This window comes from Bos javanicus, chromosome 22 (genome assembly GCF_032452875.1).
Source record: "Bos javanicus breed banteng chromosome 22, ARS-OSU_banteng_1.0, whole genome shotgun sequence".
In the NCBI taxonomy this organism is placed as follows: Eukaryota; Metazoa; Chordata; class Mammalia; order Artiodactyla; family Bovidae; genus Bos; species Bos javanicus.
This window is the reverse complement of record NC_083889.1, coordinates 6,539,172-6,554,799: the sequence shown is the minus strand read 5'-3', so window position 1 is coordinate 6,554,799 and position 15,628 is coordinate 6,539,172. Positions and strand designations below refer to the sequence as shown.

The 15,628-nt window shown below is 45.9% G+C and overlaps 1 protein-coding gene across 3 annotated transcripts in view; it reads left to right on the top strand.

Annotated features, from left to right (window-relative positions):
- Positions 1-8,592: 8,592 nt before the first annotated feature.
- The window catches only part of OSBPL10 (oxysterol binding protein like 10), a 362,137-nt gene continuing 355,101 nt past the window's right edge, over positions 8,593-15,628 (top strand). For 2 of the 3 annotated variants that reach the window (XR_009732395.1, XM_061395733.1), the window contains exon 1: positions 9,349-10,094. Coding sequence is in view for 1 of the 3 variants with exons in the window: in XM_061395733.1 (XP_061251717.1) it covers positions 9,814-10,094 (281 nt within the window). In the remaining 2 variants the exon portion in view is untranslated. The other variant, XM_061395738.1, reaches the window with a different exon arrangement.

The following is a 15,628-nucleotide window of genomic DNA, read 5'->3' as shown; positions in this document are numbered from 1 at the left end:
TTAATTCCTCTCTGTAGGCTTCCTGGGTGTCCTTATGACATGGCAGCTGGCTTCTCTAGTGTGAGTGATGAGAGAGACAGAGAGAACATTCACCTAAGACAAGAACCACTGCCTTTTTATAACATAACCTTGGGTTTGATGGCTCATCACTTCTGCCAATGTTTTCTGCACTAGAAGTGGGTCACTAAGTCCATTCCACACCCAAGGGGAGAGGAATTAAGCTCCACCTCTTGAGAGAATTAAAAAAAAAATGTTATTTAGCTGTGCTGGGTCTTAGTTGTGGCATGTGGGATCTAGTTCCATGACCAGGGATTGAACCTGGGCCCCATGTATTGGGAGTGGCAGAGTCTTAGCCACTGGACCACCAGGAAGTCCTATTGTTACAGAATTTGTAGACGTATCTTTGAAACCACTATAGTCTGGCCACAAGTTATTTATATTCCTCCCACATGCAGAATACACTCATCCACTCAAGGACCTCCAAGACTCTCCTCCCATTGCTGCACCGGCTTGAAGTCCAGAATCGTGTCCTCTGAGTTGGGTCTAGGAAAGGAGAGGGTGATTAGGGTAGCTCCCTAATAAGATGAGCTCCTTGAGTTCATTCCTGCAACCTGTGCACCTGGAGAAAGGTTGTCTGCCCTCTCCCTCCTCCACAGCGGTCAAAAGACACCAGACACAGGATAACTCCCCTGATACTCCTGTTCAAAAACGGCGAATGGGAGGCAGGAAGGAACCAGTGGTCCACGGCGATTCTAGAATCCAGTCAGCAAGTTGTAAGCCCATTTCAAGTTCCTTGATTGCTTCTCTAGACCTGGGAATAATCTTCTTTGGTCCCCGACTCCTCCTCCAAACCCTTGGTTCTGCCTCCCCATAGACCTTCACTCTTCATAAAAGGTAACGCGACTTTCTTTGTTCTGTTTTCCTAACCCCAGTTCATAAAGATTTCTTCTATACTTTTCCTTTTTAAAAATTCTATTTATTTGCTTTTGGCTGCACTGGGTCTTCATGGTGTTGCGTGGGCTTTCTCTAGTTGCCCCGAGCTACTCTTCATTGCGATGTGCTGGCTTCTCGCTGCAGTGGCTTCTCTTGGGGAGCACCAGCTTCTCTTGGGGAGCACCAGCTCTAGGTGCCTGGGCTTCCGCAGTTGTGGTGTGTGGGCTCAGTGGTTGCGCTGCATGTAGCTGCTCTCCAGCATGTGGAATCATCTCAGACGAGGGATTGAACCCAAGTCTCCTGCATTAACAGCTGGATTGTTACCCACTGGACTGCCAGGGAAGTCCATCCTATGATTTCTTTTAAAAGTTAACATTTTTATGTTTCACCTTTTAGTTTTTGATTACTTTTGAGGTCATTTTTGAATAAAGTGTGAAGTATGGGTTTCTTGATTTTTTTGGCATCAGATCAGATCAGTCGCTCAGTCGTGTCCGACTCTTTGCGACCCCATGAATCGCAGCACGCCAGGCATCCCTGTCCATCACCAACTCCCGGAGTTTCACTCAGACTCACGTCCATCGAGTCACTGATGCCATCCAGCCATCTCATCCTCTGTCATCCCCTTCTCCTCCTGCCCCCAATCCCTCCCAGCATCAGAGTCTTTTCCAATGAGTCAACTCTTCCCATGAGGTGGCCAAAGTACTGGAGTTTCAGCTTTAGCATCATTCCTTCCAAAGAACACCCAGGGCTGATCTCTTTTAGAATGGACTGGTTGGATCTCCTTGCAGTCCAAGGGACTCTCAAGAGTCTTCTCCAACAACACAGTTCAAAAGCATCAATTCTTCGACGCTCAGCCTTCTTCACAGTCCAACTCTCACATCCATACATGACCACAGGAAAAACCATAGCCTTGACTAGACGGACCTTTGTTGGCAAAGTAATGTCTCTGCTTTTGAATATGCTATCTAGGTTGGTCATAACTTTCCTTCCAAGGAGTAAGCGTCTTTTAATTTCATGGCTGCAGTCACCATCTGTAGTGATTTTGGAGCCCAGAAAAATAAAGTCTGACACTATTTCCACTGTTTCCCCATCTATTTCCCATGAAGTGGTGGGACCGGATGCCATGATCTTCGTTTTCTGAATGCTGAGCTTTAAGCCAACTTTTTCACTCTCCACTTTCACTTTCATCAAGAGGCTTGAGTTCCTCTTCACTTTCTGCCATAAGGGTGGTGTCATCTGTATATCTGAGATTATTGATATTTCTCCCAGCAATCTTGTTTCCAGCTTGTGTTTCTTCCAGTCCAGCGTTTCTCATGATACTCTGTATATAAGTTAAATAAGCAGGGTGACAATATACAGCCTTGATGTACTCTTTTTCCTATTTGGAACCAGTCTGTTGTTCCATGTCCAGTTCTGACTTTTTGGCATACAAATGTCCAATTGTTCAGCACTGTTTTTTGTTTTTAAAGAAACTGTTTATTTTCCATGGACCTTTTTTTATTTTCTAAGAGTCTGAGGAAGAACAGCTTTCTTTGGGTTCCTGTTACAAGGAATATGAAGATATCTTCCTCTTTTACTTGTAGGACCTGAAGGGATGTGGACAAGGTGGAAGTTTTCCTTTAAGTTACCATGGGAACCTGGAACATTGCCATGTGGACCCCTCCCTGGATGTCTCGGAAAGTCAGCTCCTTTGTGGAAATTCGACAGAAGTGACCCTGTGCCAGTCCCCAGACCAGGCTTCCAGAGGCTCTGCACGCTTCCTGTCTCTGGAACCCTCTCCGTACCCCGAGAACAAGCCCAGGTGAGGTTCCCAGGGAATGAAAGACCCTGGTGAAGACAGAGAAGCCAGCTGTCCCAGCCACGGCCAACCTAGACCATTCAGCCATTGCTCAAACACTCGAGGAGATCCAGACATGAGCAGCAGAATGAAAACTGATTCAGACTTTCTGGGAGAATTTTGTCATACATGAGCCATGTTTATAATAGGCAGTTTGACCCAGTCATTACAATTCCAGTATCTTACTCTAAGGAAATAATTTAACTAATGTACAAGGTTATTTTAGGAACTTTTTTTTTTATAATAGCAAAAGTTTGAAACACTACAGAGTGCCTCACTAATGGGATGATTAAATGAGGGTGCACATATACAGAATAATACTCTGAAACTTTTACAAATATACAGCTGATATGTAGATGATACATATAGATGATAGAGCTCTAACAGGACCTCTCTATATCATATACTTTAGTCAACGAAGCACGTTAGAAAGCATGTATTTTACAGCATGAGTCTTTATTTATTTATTTGGCCACACTGTGTGGCTTGCAAGATCTTAGTTCCCCAACCAGGGATTGAACCCAGTTCCCCTGCAGTGGAAGCTCAGAGTCCTAACCATCAGACCGCCGGGGAATTCCCAGTATGACCGTGTTTTTGAGTAAGACAGTCTGTAGCTATATTTCTGCATAGAAAAGTGTCTGGAAGAATATACATATAAATTATTAACAGTGGTTTCCTCTGGGAAGGTGTTACAGGTATATTTCACTTTCCACAATGTCTCTTTGTGTATATGAATCTTTACAAATGAACGTCCATTTTAATAAATCAATCATCAAAACGACATAATTTCCATTTGGGAAGAATGTCCATAAAATGACATGCTAAGCTGCATGTGACCCTTGTAGTGATCTGATTTTCCTGGATGTAACCCTCAGGGTGGTCCTCAGGGAGCTGCTGATTTACAGGGTGGCGGGCTGTCCCTGCTCTCACTGGGGTGTTTTCATCTTCCCACCAGATGGTAATGTTGTGTGGACACGCCAGAGCTGAAGCCCAGGCAGCAGGCTGTATTTGCAAGAACAGTGGACTTGGCGTCAGAAGACCTGGGTTCAGGGTTAGTACTGGCTCCTCCTTTTCTGTTTTGGTTGTGCCCTGCAGCTCGTGCCATCTTAGCTCCCCACAGGATCGAACCTGTGCCCCTGCAGCACGCCAGGCCTGTCTCCACCCCTGCACTGCCAGGCAAGTCCCTTGGCTCCTCCTTTTTGTTTCTTCCGCAGTAAAATCAGGCTGCATTCATCAAACAATATGCATTTATTGAGGATTACTGCATGCAGGCCTTGTGGCTAGGTGCTAGGGGCCCAAGCTCCTGCCCTGCTTTTCTTCCCAGTGGTGACAGGAGAGGCAATTCCTACATGAACAAAAGTACATAACAGGAAATGGAATTCCAGGCACTGAGCTGTGCTTTCAGTGGCTTCATTAAGCAGAAGAAGGGAGACTGGATCCATTATGAAGCAAGCGGAACAGTTCAGTGGTAAAGAACTCAGGCTCACTAGCCAAACAGTCTGGGCTCAAATTCTGGCTCCAGCAAAGTGGAGGGAAGCTTTTTATTTTTTTAAAGTGGTTTAATCCAGATATTGTAAACATATTTTAGTAACATTTTAAGTTTGTTCCTATGTATCTTTCTTATTTTTTAATAGCCTTATTTATTCATTTTTGGCCACACTGGGTCTTAGTTGCAGCAATCAGGACCTGCGTTGTGGTGAGAAGCCTTAGTTGTGGTGCAGGGCTTAGTTGCTCCTGGGCAAGTGGGAGCTTAGTTTCTGGGCCAGGGATTGAATCCATGTCCCCTACATTGGAAGGTGAATTCTTAACCACCGGACCACCAGGTAAGTCCCTAAGTTTTTTGTTAAAATTTTTAATTGAAATATATTAATAGTTGACTTACACTGTTGTGTTACTTTCAGGCGTACAGCAAAACGACCAAGTTTTACTATGTATGCATTATATATATTATTAGATTCTTTTCCATTATAGGGGGGTGTTGCTTAACATTTCTTTGATTCAGTTTTTCTCCACCTGTAACACAGGAGCAGTAACTGTATGCAACTCTTGTGGTTGTTGTAAAGATTAAACAAGTTACTGTGTATTACACATTTGGCACAGTGCCTGACACATACTAACTGCTCAATAAATAGTAGCTGTTACTGTTATTACTCGGTACAGAGAACACATTAGATCAGTTGCTGCTAACACAAATGTGAGCAAGTTGAAACAGAGGGTTATCTGGTTACAACAAATTTCTCTCCATTTGTGGCTTCATTTATGTCATCTGACCGACTACGTCAGTGACCACCTACTCTTTATTTTTTCAAATTTATTTTATTGAAGTATAGTTGATTTCCAGTGTTGTGTTAACTTCTAGTGACTACCTACTCTTGCTGGTCCATGAACATTCTCCCAAGACTTTATGTGCCACTGGCAAGAATGGTAGTCCCAGCTAGAGGAGGGGCTCTGAAAACAACTACTGGAAACTCCAGACCAGCTCGTTGGGTCCATGTGGAGAAGCTAGAGTAGTCGGTTCCCTCCTGGTGGTGACTGTTTCTGCTTGTTATTTGAAGAGGTGTGGTGTTTGTCTTTTTGTTCCCATCATGTATGGCTTTCATTCCCAAATTCTTCACATGGCCCAAGATGGCTGTTAGATTTCCAGATGTTCTATTTACATTTGTATTTTTCTTAATGATTTATGCAGTCTGGGTAAGTTAAGGAAATAAATTCCTTGTTTTGGGTATGTAAGCTTTACAGATATGTTTGCCAATTTATTGTCTTTTGTTCTCAAGCTGTTTTTCTCATGTGAAAAGAATTCTGCAGGTATCTTTTCTCAATTTGTTATACTATAGTGGGTCAAGAAAACTTTCTGGAAGAAGTGACTTTTTGTTTAAAACTCCAATGATCCAAGAATCCTACTCCTGGGCACATATCTGAAGAAAACTCTAATTTGAAAAGTTACATGTACTCGAATGTTAATAGCAGCACTATTCACAATAGCCAAGACATGGAAGCAACTTAAATGTCCATCAACAGGTGAATGGAGAAAAAGGCATGGTATATATATATACATACATACATACACACACATACACAATAGAATATTACTCAGCCATAAGTGTACTCTTGCCTGGAAAATCCCATGGATGGAGGAGCCTGGTGGGCTACAGTCCATGGGGTCGCAAAGAATCGGACACGACTGAGCGACTTCCCTTTCACTTTTCACTTTCATGCATTGGAGAAGGAAATGGAAACCCATGCCAGTGTTCTTGCCTGGAGAATCCCAGGGACGGGGTAGCCTGGTGGGCTGCCATCTATGGGGTCTCATGGAATCGGACACGACTGAAGCGACTTAGCAGCAGCAGCAGCAGCCATAAATGAAACAATGCCATTTGCAGCAACATCGATTGACCTAGAGGTGATCATACTCAGTGAAATAAGTCAGACAAAGACAAATATCATATGATATCACTTATATGTGGAATCTAAATATGATACAAATGAACCTATCTATGAAATAGAAACAGATTCAAAGACATAAAACATTTATGGTAACCAAAGGGAAAACGGGGTGGGAAAGGAATAAATTAGGAGTTCAGGGTTAGTGGATACAAACTACTATATATAAAATAGACAAACATCCTGTACAGAGGAAACTAACACAACATTATAAAGCAACCACATGCCAATAAAAATTAATACAATAATAAATTAAAAAATTTATTAATAAATAACAAAAATCAATAAAATAGATAAACAGCTAGGCCCTACTGTGTAGCACAGGGAACAATATTCAATATACTGTAATAAACCATAATGGAAAGGATGCAAAAAAGAATATGTATATATATGTAAAACTGAATCACCTGAAACTAACCCAGCGTTGTACATCGACTATGGTGGTTTAGTCGCTAAGTTGTGTCCGACTCTTGCGATCCCATGGACTGTAGCCCGCCAGGCCTCTCTGTCCATGGGGTTTTCCAGGCAAGAATACTGGAGTGGTTTGCCATTTCCTTCACCAATGGATCTTCCCAACCCAGGGATCGAACCCGGGTCTCCTGCACTGCAGGCAGATTCTTTACTGACTGAGCTACCAGGGAAGCCCTCCAAATAGACTATACTTCAGTTAAAAAAAAACAATAATAACAAAACCCCCAATTCCATGGGCGAGAAGCTCAAGCCTGGTGAAGAGGCAGAGAGGAGTGGGGACATGTGTGCTCCCATCTTGGTCACGGCCTTGCTTCTTCTTGCAGCACATCTGTTCCATTCACCTCTTGCCACTAACTTACCTCCTTGGCCATGTCTGATCCCACACAGCTGGCCTGCTCTCGGTGCATCCTGGTTGCTATGGTCTGATATCTGTGTCCCCTCAAATGCCTAGGCTGAAATCCCAATGCCCAATGTGATGATATGAGGAGGTGGGGCCTTTGGGGGGGTGGTGCTTAGTTCATGAGGGTGGGGTCAGCGCTCTTATAAAAGAGAGCACAGACCTCCCCAGCCCCGTCTGCCACTTGAGGACACAATGAGAAATCTGAAGCCTGCAAGAGGGTTCTCAGCAGAACCTGACTATGCTAGCTCTTTGATCTTGGACTTCCAGACTCCACAACTGTTAGAGATACATTTCCGTCGTTTCTAAGCTCCCAGTCTGTAGTATTCTGTTCTAGCAGCCTGCACAGACTAGGACACAGGCCTGGACTACTTCTTTCAGCAGTAGCTCCTCTCTCCTGCAACTGGGCTGTCTCAAGGGTCTTCATTTTTTAGTCTAAAGTGAAACTTGGCTGCAATGGCTCATCCAGTCACAGGTGGACTGGGTAGGATGAAGTGGTAGTGGCTGAGGTTCAGTGATATGAAATAAGATGATGGCACCTCCCTGCTGTAGCCTGCATGTGGCAGGCCCCCATGAGGGGTGCTGTTTAGGGGTGTAATGACTGACATGTGGCTCAGTATGTGCCCACTTCCCTGTCCTCATATCAATGAAGGGCTTCACACACACTCATACACAGACCAGCTGGCTCAGGCAATGTTATGCTGTGGTAACAAAATGGTTCCTGAAATCTCAGCAGCTGATAGCAAAGATTTTGTGCATGTGGCCAGCTCTGTCACACATTTCCTTAATCCAGGACCCAATTTGAAGGACAGCCTTGAACTGAGACACACTGCTCCCCTAGTAGGAGGGGGAGAAAGATGGTGGAACCACACGATGGCTCTTAGACTTATGTTTGGATGTAGCATCTATTACATCTGTTCCGTCCACTGGCCAAAAGAATTCCGTGGCCAAGCCTGAGGTTCATATGGAGGGAACATATTCCTCCCATGGGAAGAGATGATATTTTGAACCAAATAAACATTCTCATCCCAGCCACTAGTAACATTAGTTCCATTTTTGCAGGTGAGAAGACTAAGGCTTAAAGAGGTCACTTGATCAAGGTCATAGATTTGAATTCAGCCCAGTCTGGCTTCAAAGTTTGGTCCTTTCTACCATGCAGTCTCATGGCGGGTGGGGCGCGGCTATCTCTTTTTATACTGTGTGGACACTTGGGATTGTAATTTATTTGGGGGCACAACCATGTCTCACCAGTTCCAGAAGCTTCTCCATGAAAATTTCTAGAACTGAACCACCTTTGAAAGCTTCCTGGAAGGATATGGGGCTAGAAAAGGGTCAGGCTTGGAGAACTGGCCCCATGAGAGCTGACTCTATTCCATTTAGTAATTTTTTAACTGTTGAATTATTTACCTGTGTTATGAGTTCCTAGATAGGGACCACCTATCAATCTTTTTGTTTTCGTGTGTGTGTGTTTGTGTGTGTGTGTGTGTGTGTGTGTGTGTGTTGGGGGAGGGTAAGATCCTCAAAGCTCTTTTCTAGGTAATTTTTAGAAACTTCCAGATTGCACTGGATATTTATATGCACAAAAATGATGAGTGCAGTGGAGAGTGTAACCCATCTAATTTTGCAGAAGAGCATCAACTCAACTTTAGATTTAGAAACCCAGCTGCAGCTCCGTGTGCCTCCATTGCGGGTGGGGGCAGAAGTTACAGTCAATACACAGAATACTTTGCTCTGTTTGTAGGTATCTGTGATCTCTCCTGCTTTCCGTGCAGTCTTACCCATTTCGGAGCCTCTGATTCCCAAGTGCATCGTGCTGTCTTGATAACACCAGATATGGTTGGATTGGCTAGGTTGACGTGTGTCCATCAGTGTAGGGATTAGGGTGAGACCAGAGCTGCGTCCAGGACACTCAACTGAAGGAGGCGCTTGCAGGAATCCGAGTACTCTTGCCCCACTCAAATCCTGGCCCGGGTGTCCACTGTGCATTTGTCATAACTCCAATGGGTGAAAACGCCCCGGGCGAGTTTACCTGGCTTCTCCCCTCCCCTCCCAGACGCGCAGGAGAGCCCGGAGGACCTCCTAGCCCTGTTCCTCCTCTCGGCCAGCGAGGTCGATGTCCAGGTGACCGTGTACGTGTGTCCGGCCCAGGCTCGGTGCGGAAGACGGAGAGGAGTTGCGTGTGACCGGTGTTAGGCCGGGCGGGTCCATATCCGGGTGGACCCAGTGGGTGGGGCCGCTCCTCCCGCCAGGTCCCGAGGTGGGTGCGGGGGTGGGGAGTAACGCGCGGAGATTCCCTTTCGCACCTTCCCATCGAGAGGGGGCGGCAGGGTGTGGATTCCGGGCGTGCCCACCCTGCGGATCGGCTTCAAGAGCGCCCCGAGCCCCGGGCCTGAGCGGCCCCGGGGACTGGAAAGCAGAGAAGGAAGACCTGGAGGAGGGCTGGCCGAACCGGCCACCCGCTCCGAACTTGCCAGGCAAACTAGTGCGGAGGGAGGGGCCGGGGCCGCGACGGGGGAGGGGCGGCCGCAGCTGCATCCAGCCCCTTTGGCTTCCTTCCCAGCGCTCCTCGCCTCCTCCTCCTCTTCCTCCTGTATGAGTCAGGCGTTTCCCGGGGATTTGGAGCAGCCACGCGCGGCCCGGGCTCCCGGAGCTGTAGCCGCCGCCGCCGCGCCAGGAGCCCCAGCGCCGGGGCCGCCACCGCGGCGGGCCCCCGCGTCCCGGGCGCGCACGGACCATGGAGAGGGCAGCCCAGGGCGCGGAAAGCGGCGGGGGCAGCAACAGCAGCAGCCGCAGCAGCAGCCGCGCCACCTCGGCGGGCTCCTCACCCTCCTGCTCTCTGGCTGGCCGGGGGGTCTCCGGCAGGTCGGCGGCCGCCGGGCTCGGAGGCGGGGGCAGCCGCAGCAGCCCGGGCTCGGTAGCCGCTAGCCCGTGCGGGGGCAGCGGCCGGCGGAGGGAGCCGGCGCTCGAGGGCGTGCTCAGCAAATACACCAACCTCCTCCAGGGCTGGCAGAACAGGTAACGCGCCCGCCGTCCGCCCCTCCCTGCGCGCTGCTCTGTGTGAGTGTGCGCGCGCGATCGCGCCGCCGGCAAGCTGGGGCGGCCTCGGCACCCGGGCCCACCACGCGTCCCCGCTACCCTAGGTGCGCCGCGACCCCAGCCCGGGCCCACATCGCAGTAGTGGGGAAGGAAGGAGAGCCTTGGCACCTGCAGGGACTGGAGCGACAGGCGAGCGCGCTGGTCCCCGGGCCCTGCAGGCTAGCGGCTTCCGGCACCCTTGGAGAAGGACTGAGAGTAGGGGGCAGAGGGGCGTGCGCGATGCCTGTACGTAAGAGCTGGCCCCATCACAGCAATTCTGTCTACATCCTAGTTCATTTAAAACTTTATTGTTTAAAGACGCCACCACCCCCATAAATCAGCCAGTTATCCTCGGCAGTTTCCGGGGCGCGCGCTAGCCCCCCGCCCAGTTGGTGGCCGAGAGACACTGCGACGGAAGTTTAGTGTGGTTTTTTCTTTGACACTCTCTCCCCTTTCGAAATGGGCAGTTCGCTGTTTAAGTTATTTTCTCCCTTAAGGTGTTTCCTGAAGTTGCCTGCTCACTCTACTCTCCCAGTTGGGACACGTGGAAGGAGGGGTGCCAGGGCAAGGGGTCGCGGTGTGTGTGGACCGAGGTAGTAAGGAACACTTGAAAGGAGCAGACGGGGCACAGCATTTATGTGTAGGTGTGTGTGTGTGTGTGTGTGTGTGTGTATAGTTTTTTAAAAACAAGTCAAAAATACCAATATTCATGCAAGGAGAATGGGACTTTTTGGAGAGTTTGTTGATGAGATCTGTGTCAGGTCCTTAATAGCCCTTGAATATGAGGTCTTGTGGTTCTTAAGGATGCTTGCGAGATTTTCATCACATCCCGGGAGCTATTGCTTATCTCTGCTAGTTACTAGAGTACTTGGCGGTCTCTCCCTGTGTAAGTTTCAGATTGTTTCCAGCTGAAACTGCAGGCAGTTATTTACGTGAAGCTCTACTAGGAGAAAGTGTTAGTGGATCAGTTTTGTTTGGACTCTTTGCTACCCCACGGACTGTAGCCCGCCACGCTTCTCTTTCCATGAACTTCTTCAGACAAGAATACTGGAGTGGGTAGCCATTTCCTTCTCCAGAGGATCTTCCCGACCCAGGGGTTGCACCAGGGTCTCCTGCGTTGCAGGTGGAGAAGGGTGACTTCCTAAGTAAGGAAACTGAGTTGATATTTTAGGCAGAGAACTTTCCCCAGAGTTTCCTTGGGGATCTACTACTGTGTTAGTGGAAGCTGCACCTTAACTTTTGAATCCTTTTATTTCCCAAAATAGCCCCAGTGTCAATTCTTGAAAGCTGAAAAGGGAATAGGTAGAGTGCCAAAGAGGAGACAGATGAGAGGACTGAATCTGATTTCAGGTCCTGGTAATTGCCTTGTTAATGGTACCTGGCTGTGCCTTGCTTGTGTAGCATTTGGTTTGTGTGTTGGACAATCACCTTTAATTCCGTTTTTTTCCCCCCTGAAGTGATTTATGAGGCCAACAGAGCTTTTACCCTGGATTAGTTACTTCACTTGGGGATGGCATTTTACCTGCAATGTATATTAAAGGATTTGTTCTTTGGAGTGGATTTAGGGGAAATTGGAGTAACTCATGCTTTTGTGTAATTAAATCCTCTGGAGTATTTAGGTTGAAGGCCAGATTGCGAAGAGGCAAAATTTATAACAATAATAATACTAATAACAGCACCAACAACACATACTTGATTGCAGGCTACACAGGTGAAATGTACTGTGTATACTGCTGAAGTCTCATCTTTATCGAATTTGTTTACTGTGGGTTATAGCTGGCTGCCACTGTTTGTTCTTACCACAGTAGACGCATTGGTCTCAAAGCCTACCATTGCCTTCAAAAGCATCGTCTCTTCCTAGTGGTCAGGGTCTCAGCGTTGGGGTTTGTTTCCAGCTGTGGCTGAGGGTGCATCAGTGATCCGGAGAACGTCTGTGATGGCTGTGCCTGCATGCTTCTCCCTCCTCAAGGGGTCTTAGAAAGGAGGATCTGGACCAGTGAAAAGGAACAGGGAAGAGAACAAAGATGGAAACTTTGAAAAATATTCACTTATCAGTCATTTATTCAGGAACTATTTTATGGAGGCCCTACTATGTGCCAGGCATTGGGTCAGCTACTTTGGAGCTCCTGCTGTGTGCAAAACACATAGGCATCTTTTCATCACATAGTGGAGGGGGACACAGGATTCAAAAGTGGAAGGAAATCTTACCACCCACCCCCCAGGGGAAACGCCTTGGTGTGAGTAGTTGGGCTGAGTCAAGCTCCCTGCATTTGGGGGCCTCATGGCATGTTCCTTTGCGCTTTTTTTTTTCCAAATTGTCTGCAGCTAGTGATGGATCTCCAGCCATGAAGTCCTTGGTGAGGCTGCTGTCTGTTGATAACACACCAGCCACCCACCAACAGTTTTTACTCTGGTGTCTGCTTGCACATCCCCAAGTAAAGCTTATATTTTAACATTCAGTATCATATTCTGCCTTAATTTATTTGTAGTGCTCTTACCCTCATCTGCACGTCCCGAGGAAGGCATTGTGGCCAGAACACAAGACCGGTGACATAAAGAGGGATGGCAGGAGGGAAAGCTACATGTGTGGGACTCGCCTAGGAGCGCACGTCCAGGACACTTGGTGCTCTCATTGGCTGAGAGGGTGCCACGTAATCGGAGTGGGGTGGGGAATCCTCAGGAAGGAGTTTCTTTTTTTTAAATTTAAATTTATTTACTTTATTTATTTATTTTAATTAATTTATTTTAATTGGAGGCTAATTACTTTACAATATTGTATTGATTCTACCACACATCAACATGGATCCGCCACGGGCATACACGTGTTCCCCATTCTGAACCGCCCCCCACCTCCCTCCCCGGACCATCCTTCTGAGTCATCCCAGTGCACCAGCCCCAAGCATCCTGGCGATTCGTTTCTTATATGATGTTATACATGTTTCAATGCCATTCCTCCAAATCATCCCACCCTCTCCCTCTCCCACAGAGTCCAAAAGACTGTTCTATACATCTGTGTCTCTTTTGCTGTCTCACATACAGGGTTATCGTTACCGCCTTTCTAAATTCCATATATGTTAGTATACTGTATTGGTGTTTTTCTTTCTGGCTTACTTCACTCTGTATAATTGGCTCCAGTTTTGTCCACCTCATTAGAACTCATTCAAATGTATTCTTTTTAATGGCTGAGTAATACTCCATTGTGTATATGTACCACAGCTTTCTTATCCATTCATCTGCTGATGGACATCTAGGTTAGTTCCATGTCCTGGCTATTATAAACAGTGCTGCAATGAACATTGGGGTACACGTGTCTCTTTCCCTTCTGGTTTCCTCAGTGTGTATGCCCAGCAGTGGGATTGCTGGGTCATATGGCAGTTCTATTTCCAGTTCTTTTGAGGAATCTCCACACTGTTCTCCATAGTGGCTGTACTAGTTTGCATTCCCACCAACAGTATAAGAAGGTTCCCTTTTCTGCACACCCTCTTCAGCATTTATTGTTTGTAGGCTTTTTGATAGCAGCCATTCTGACTGGCATGAAATGGTACCTCTTTGTGGTTTTGATTTGCATTTCTCTGATAATGAGTGATGTTGAGCGTCTTTTCATGTGTTTGTTAGCCATCTGTATGTCTTCTTTGGAGAAATGTCTGTTTAGTATTGAAAGCATTTCCCCTAAAGTCAGGAACAAGACAAGGGTGCCCACTTTCACCACTACTATTCAACATAGTTTTGGAAGTTTTGGCCACAGCAATCAGAGCAGAAAAAGAAATAAAAGGAATCCGCATTGGAAAAGAAGAAGTAAAACTCTCACTGTTTGCAGATGACATGATCCTCTACATAGAAAACCCTAAAGACTCCACCAGAAAATTACTAGAGCTAATCAAGGAACGTAGTAAAGTTGAAGGATATAAAATCAACACACAGAAATCCCTTGCATTCCTATACACTAATAATGAAAAAATAGAGAAATTAAGGAAACAATTCCATTCACCATTGCAACGAGAAGAATAAAATACTTAGGAATATATCTAGCTAAAGAAACTAAAGACCTATATATAGAAAACTATAAAACACTGGTGAAAGAAATCAAAGAGGACATTAATAGATGGAGAAATATACCATGTTCATGGATTGGAAGAATAAATATAGTGAAAATTAGTATATTACCCAAAGCAATCTATAGATTCAATGCAATCCCTATCAAGCTACCAACAGTATTTTTCACAGAGCTAGAACAAATAATTTCACAATTTGTATGGAAATACACAAAACCTCGAATAGCCAAAGCAATCTTGAGAAAGAAGAATGGAACTGGAGGAATCAACCTGCCTGACTTTAGGCTCTACTACAAAGCCACAGTCATTAAGACAGTATGGTACTGGCACAAAGACAGAAATATAGATCAATGGAACAAAATAGAAAGCCCAGAGATAAATCCATGCACGTATGGACACCTTATCTTTGACAAAGGAGGAAAGAATATACAATGGAGAAAAGACAATCTCTTTAACAAGTGCTGCTTGGAAAACTGGTCAACCACTTGTAAAAGAATGAAACTAGAACACTTTCTAACACCATACACAAAAATAAACTCAAAATGGATTAAGGATCTAAACGTAAGACCAGAAACTGTAAAACTCTTAGAGGAGAACATAGGCAAAACACTCTCCAACATAAATCACAGCAGGATTCTCTACGACTCACCTCCCAGAATATTGGAAATAAAAACAAAAATAAACAAATGGGACCTAATTAAAATTAAAAGCTTTTGCACAACAAAGGAAACTCTAAGCAAGATGAAAAGACAGCCTTCAGAATGGGAGAAAATAATAACAAATGAAGCAACTGACAAAGAACTAACCTCAAAAATACACAAGCAACTCCTGCAGCTCAGTTCCAGAAAAATAAACGACCCAATCAAAAAATGGGCCAAAGGAAGGAGTTTCTATAATGCATTAGTATAGTTCTTTGAAGAAAATATTTCAGACATTATAGCATGGTAGAGATTTGTAGGATGGCATTAAAAAGTGCATGTATCCTAACTTGCTTCAGTCATGTCCGACTCTGTGCAACCCTATGGACTGTAGCCCCACTAGGCTCCTCTGTCCATGGGATTCTCCAGGCAAGAATACTGGAGTGGGTTGCCATGCCCTGCTCCAGGGGATCTTCCTGACTTAGAGATCAAATCCTTGTCTCACACTGCCTGCATCGCAGGTGGGTTCCTTACCATGAGCACCACCTGGGAAGCCCCATTAAAGTGTAAATACCTCTAACAAATGAACATAGTTTCAGAAGGAGGTAGGTGCTCATAGATTAAAAATATATTTAGGGAATTTGCCGGTGGTCCAGTGGTTTGGATTCCATGCTTCCACTGCTGTGGGCCTGGGTTCGATTCCGGTTTGGGAAATTAGGATCCCACGAGCAACAGGGCATGGCACATATACATTTATGAAAGTGTGAAAGTGTTCGTCATATCC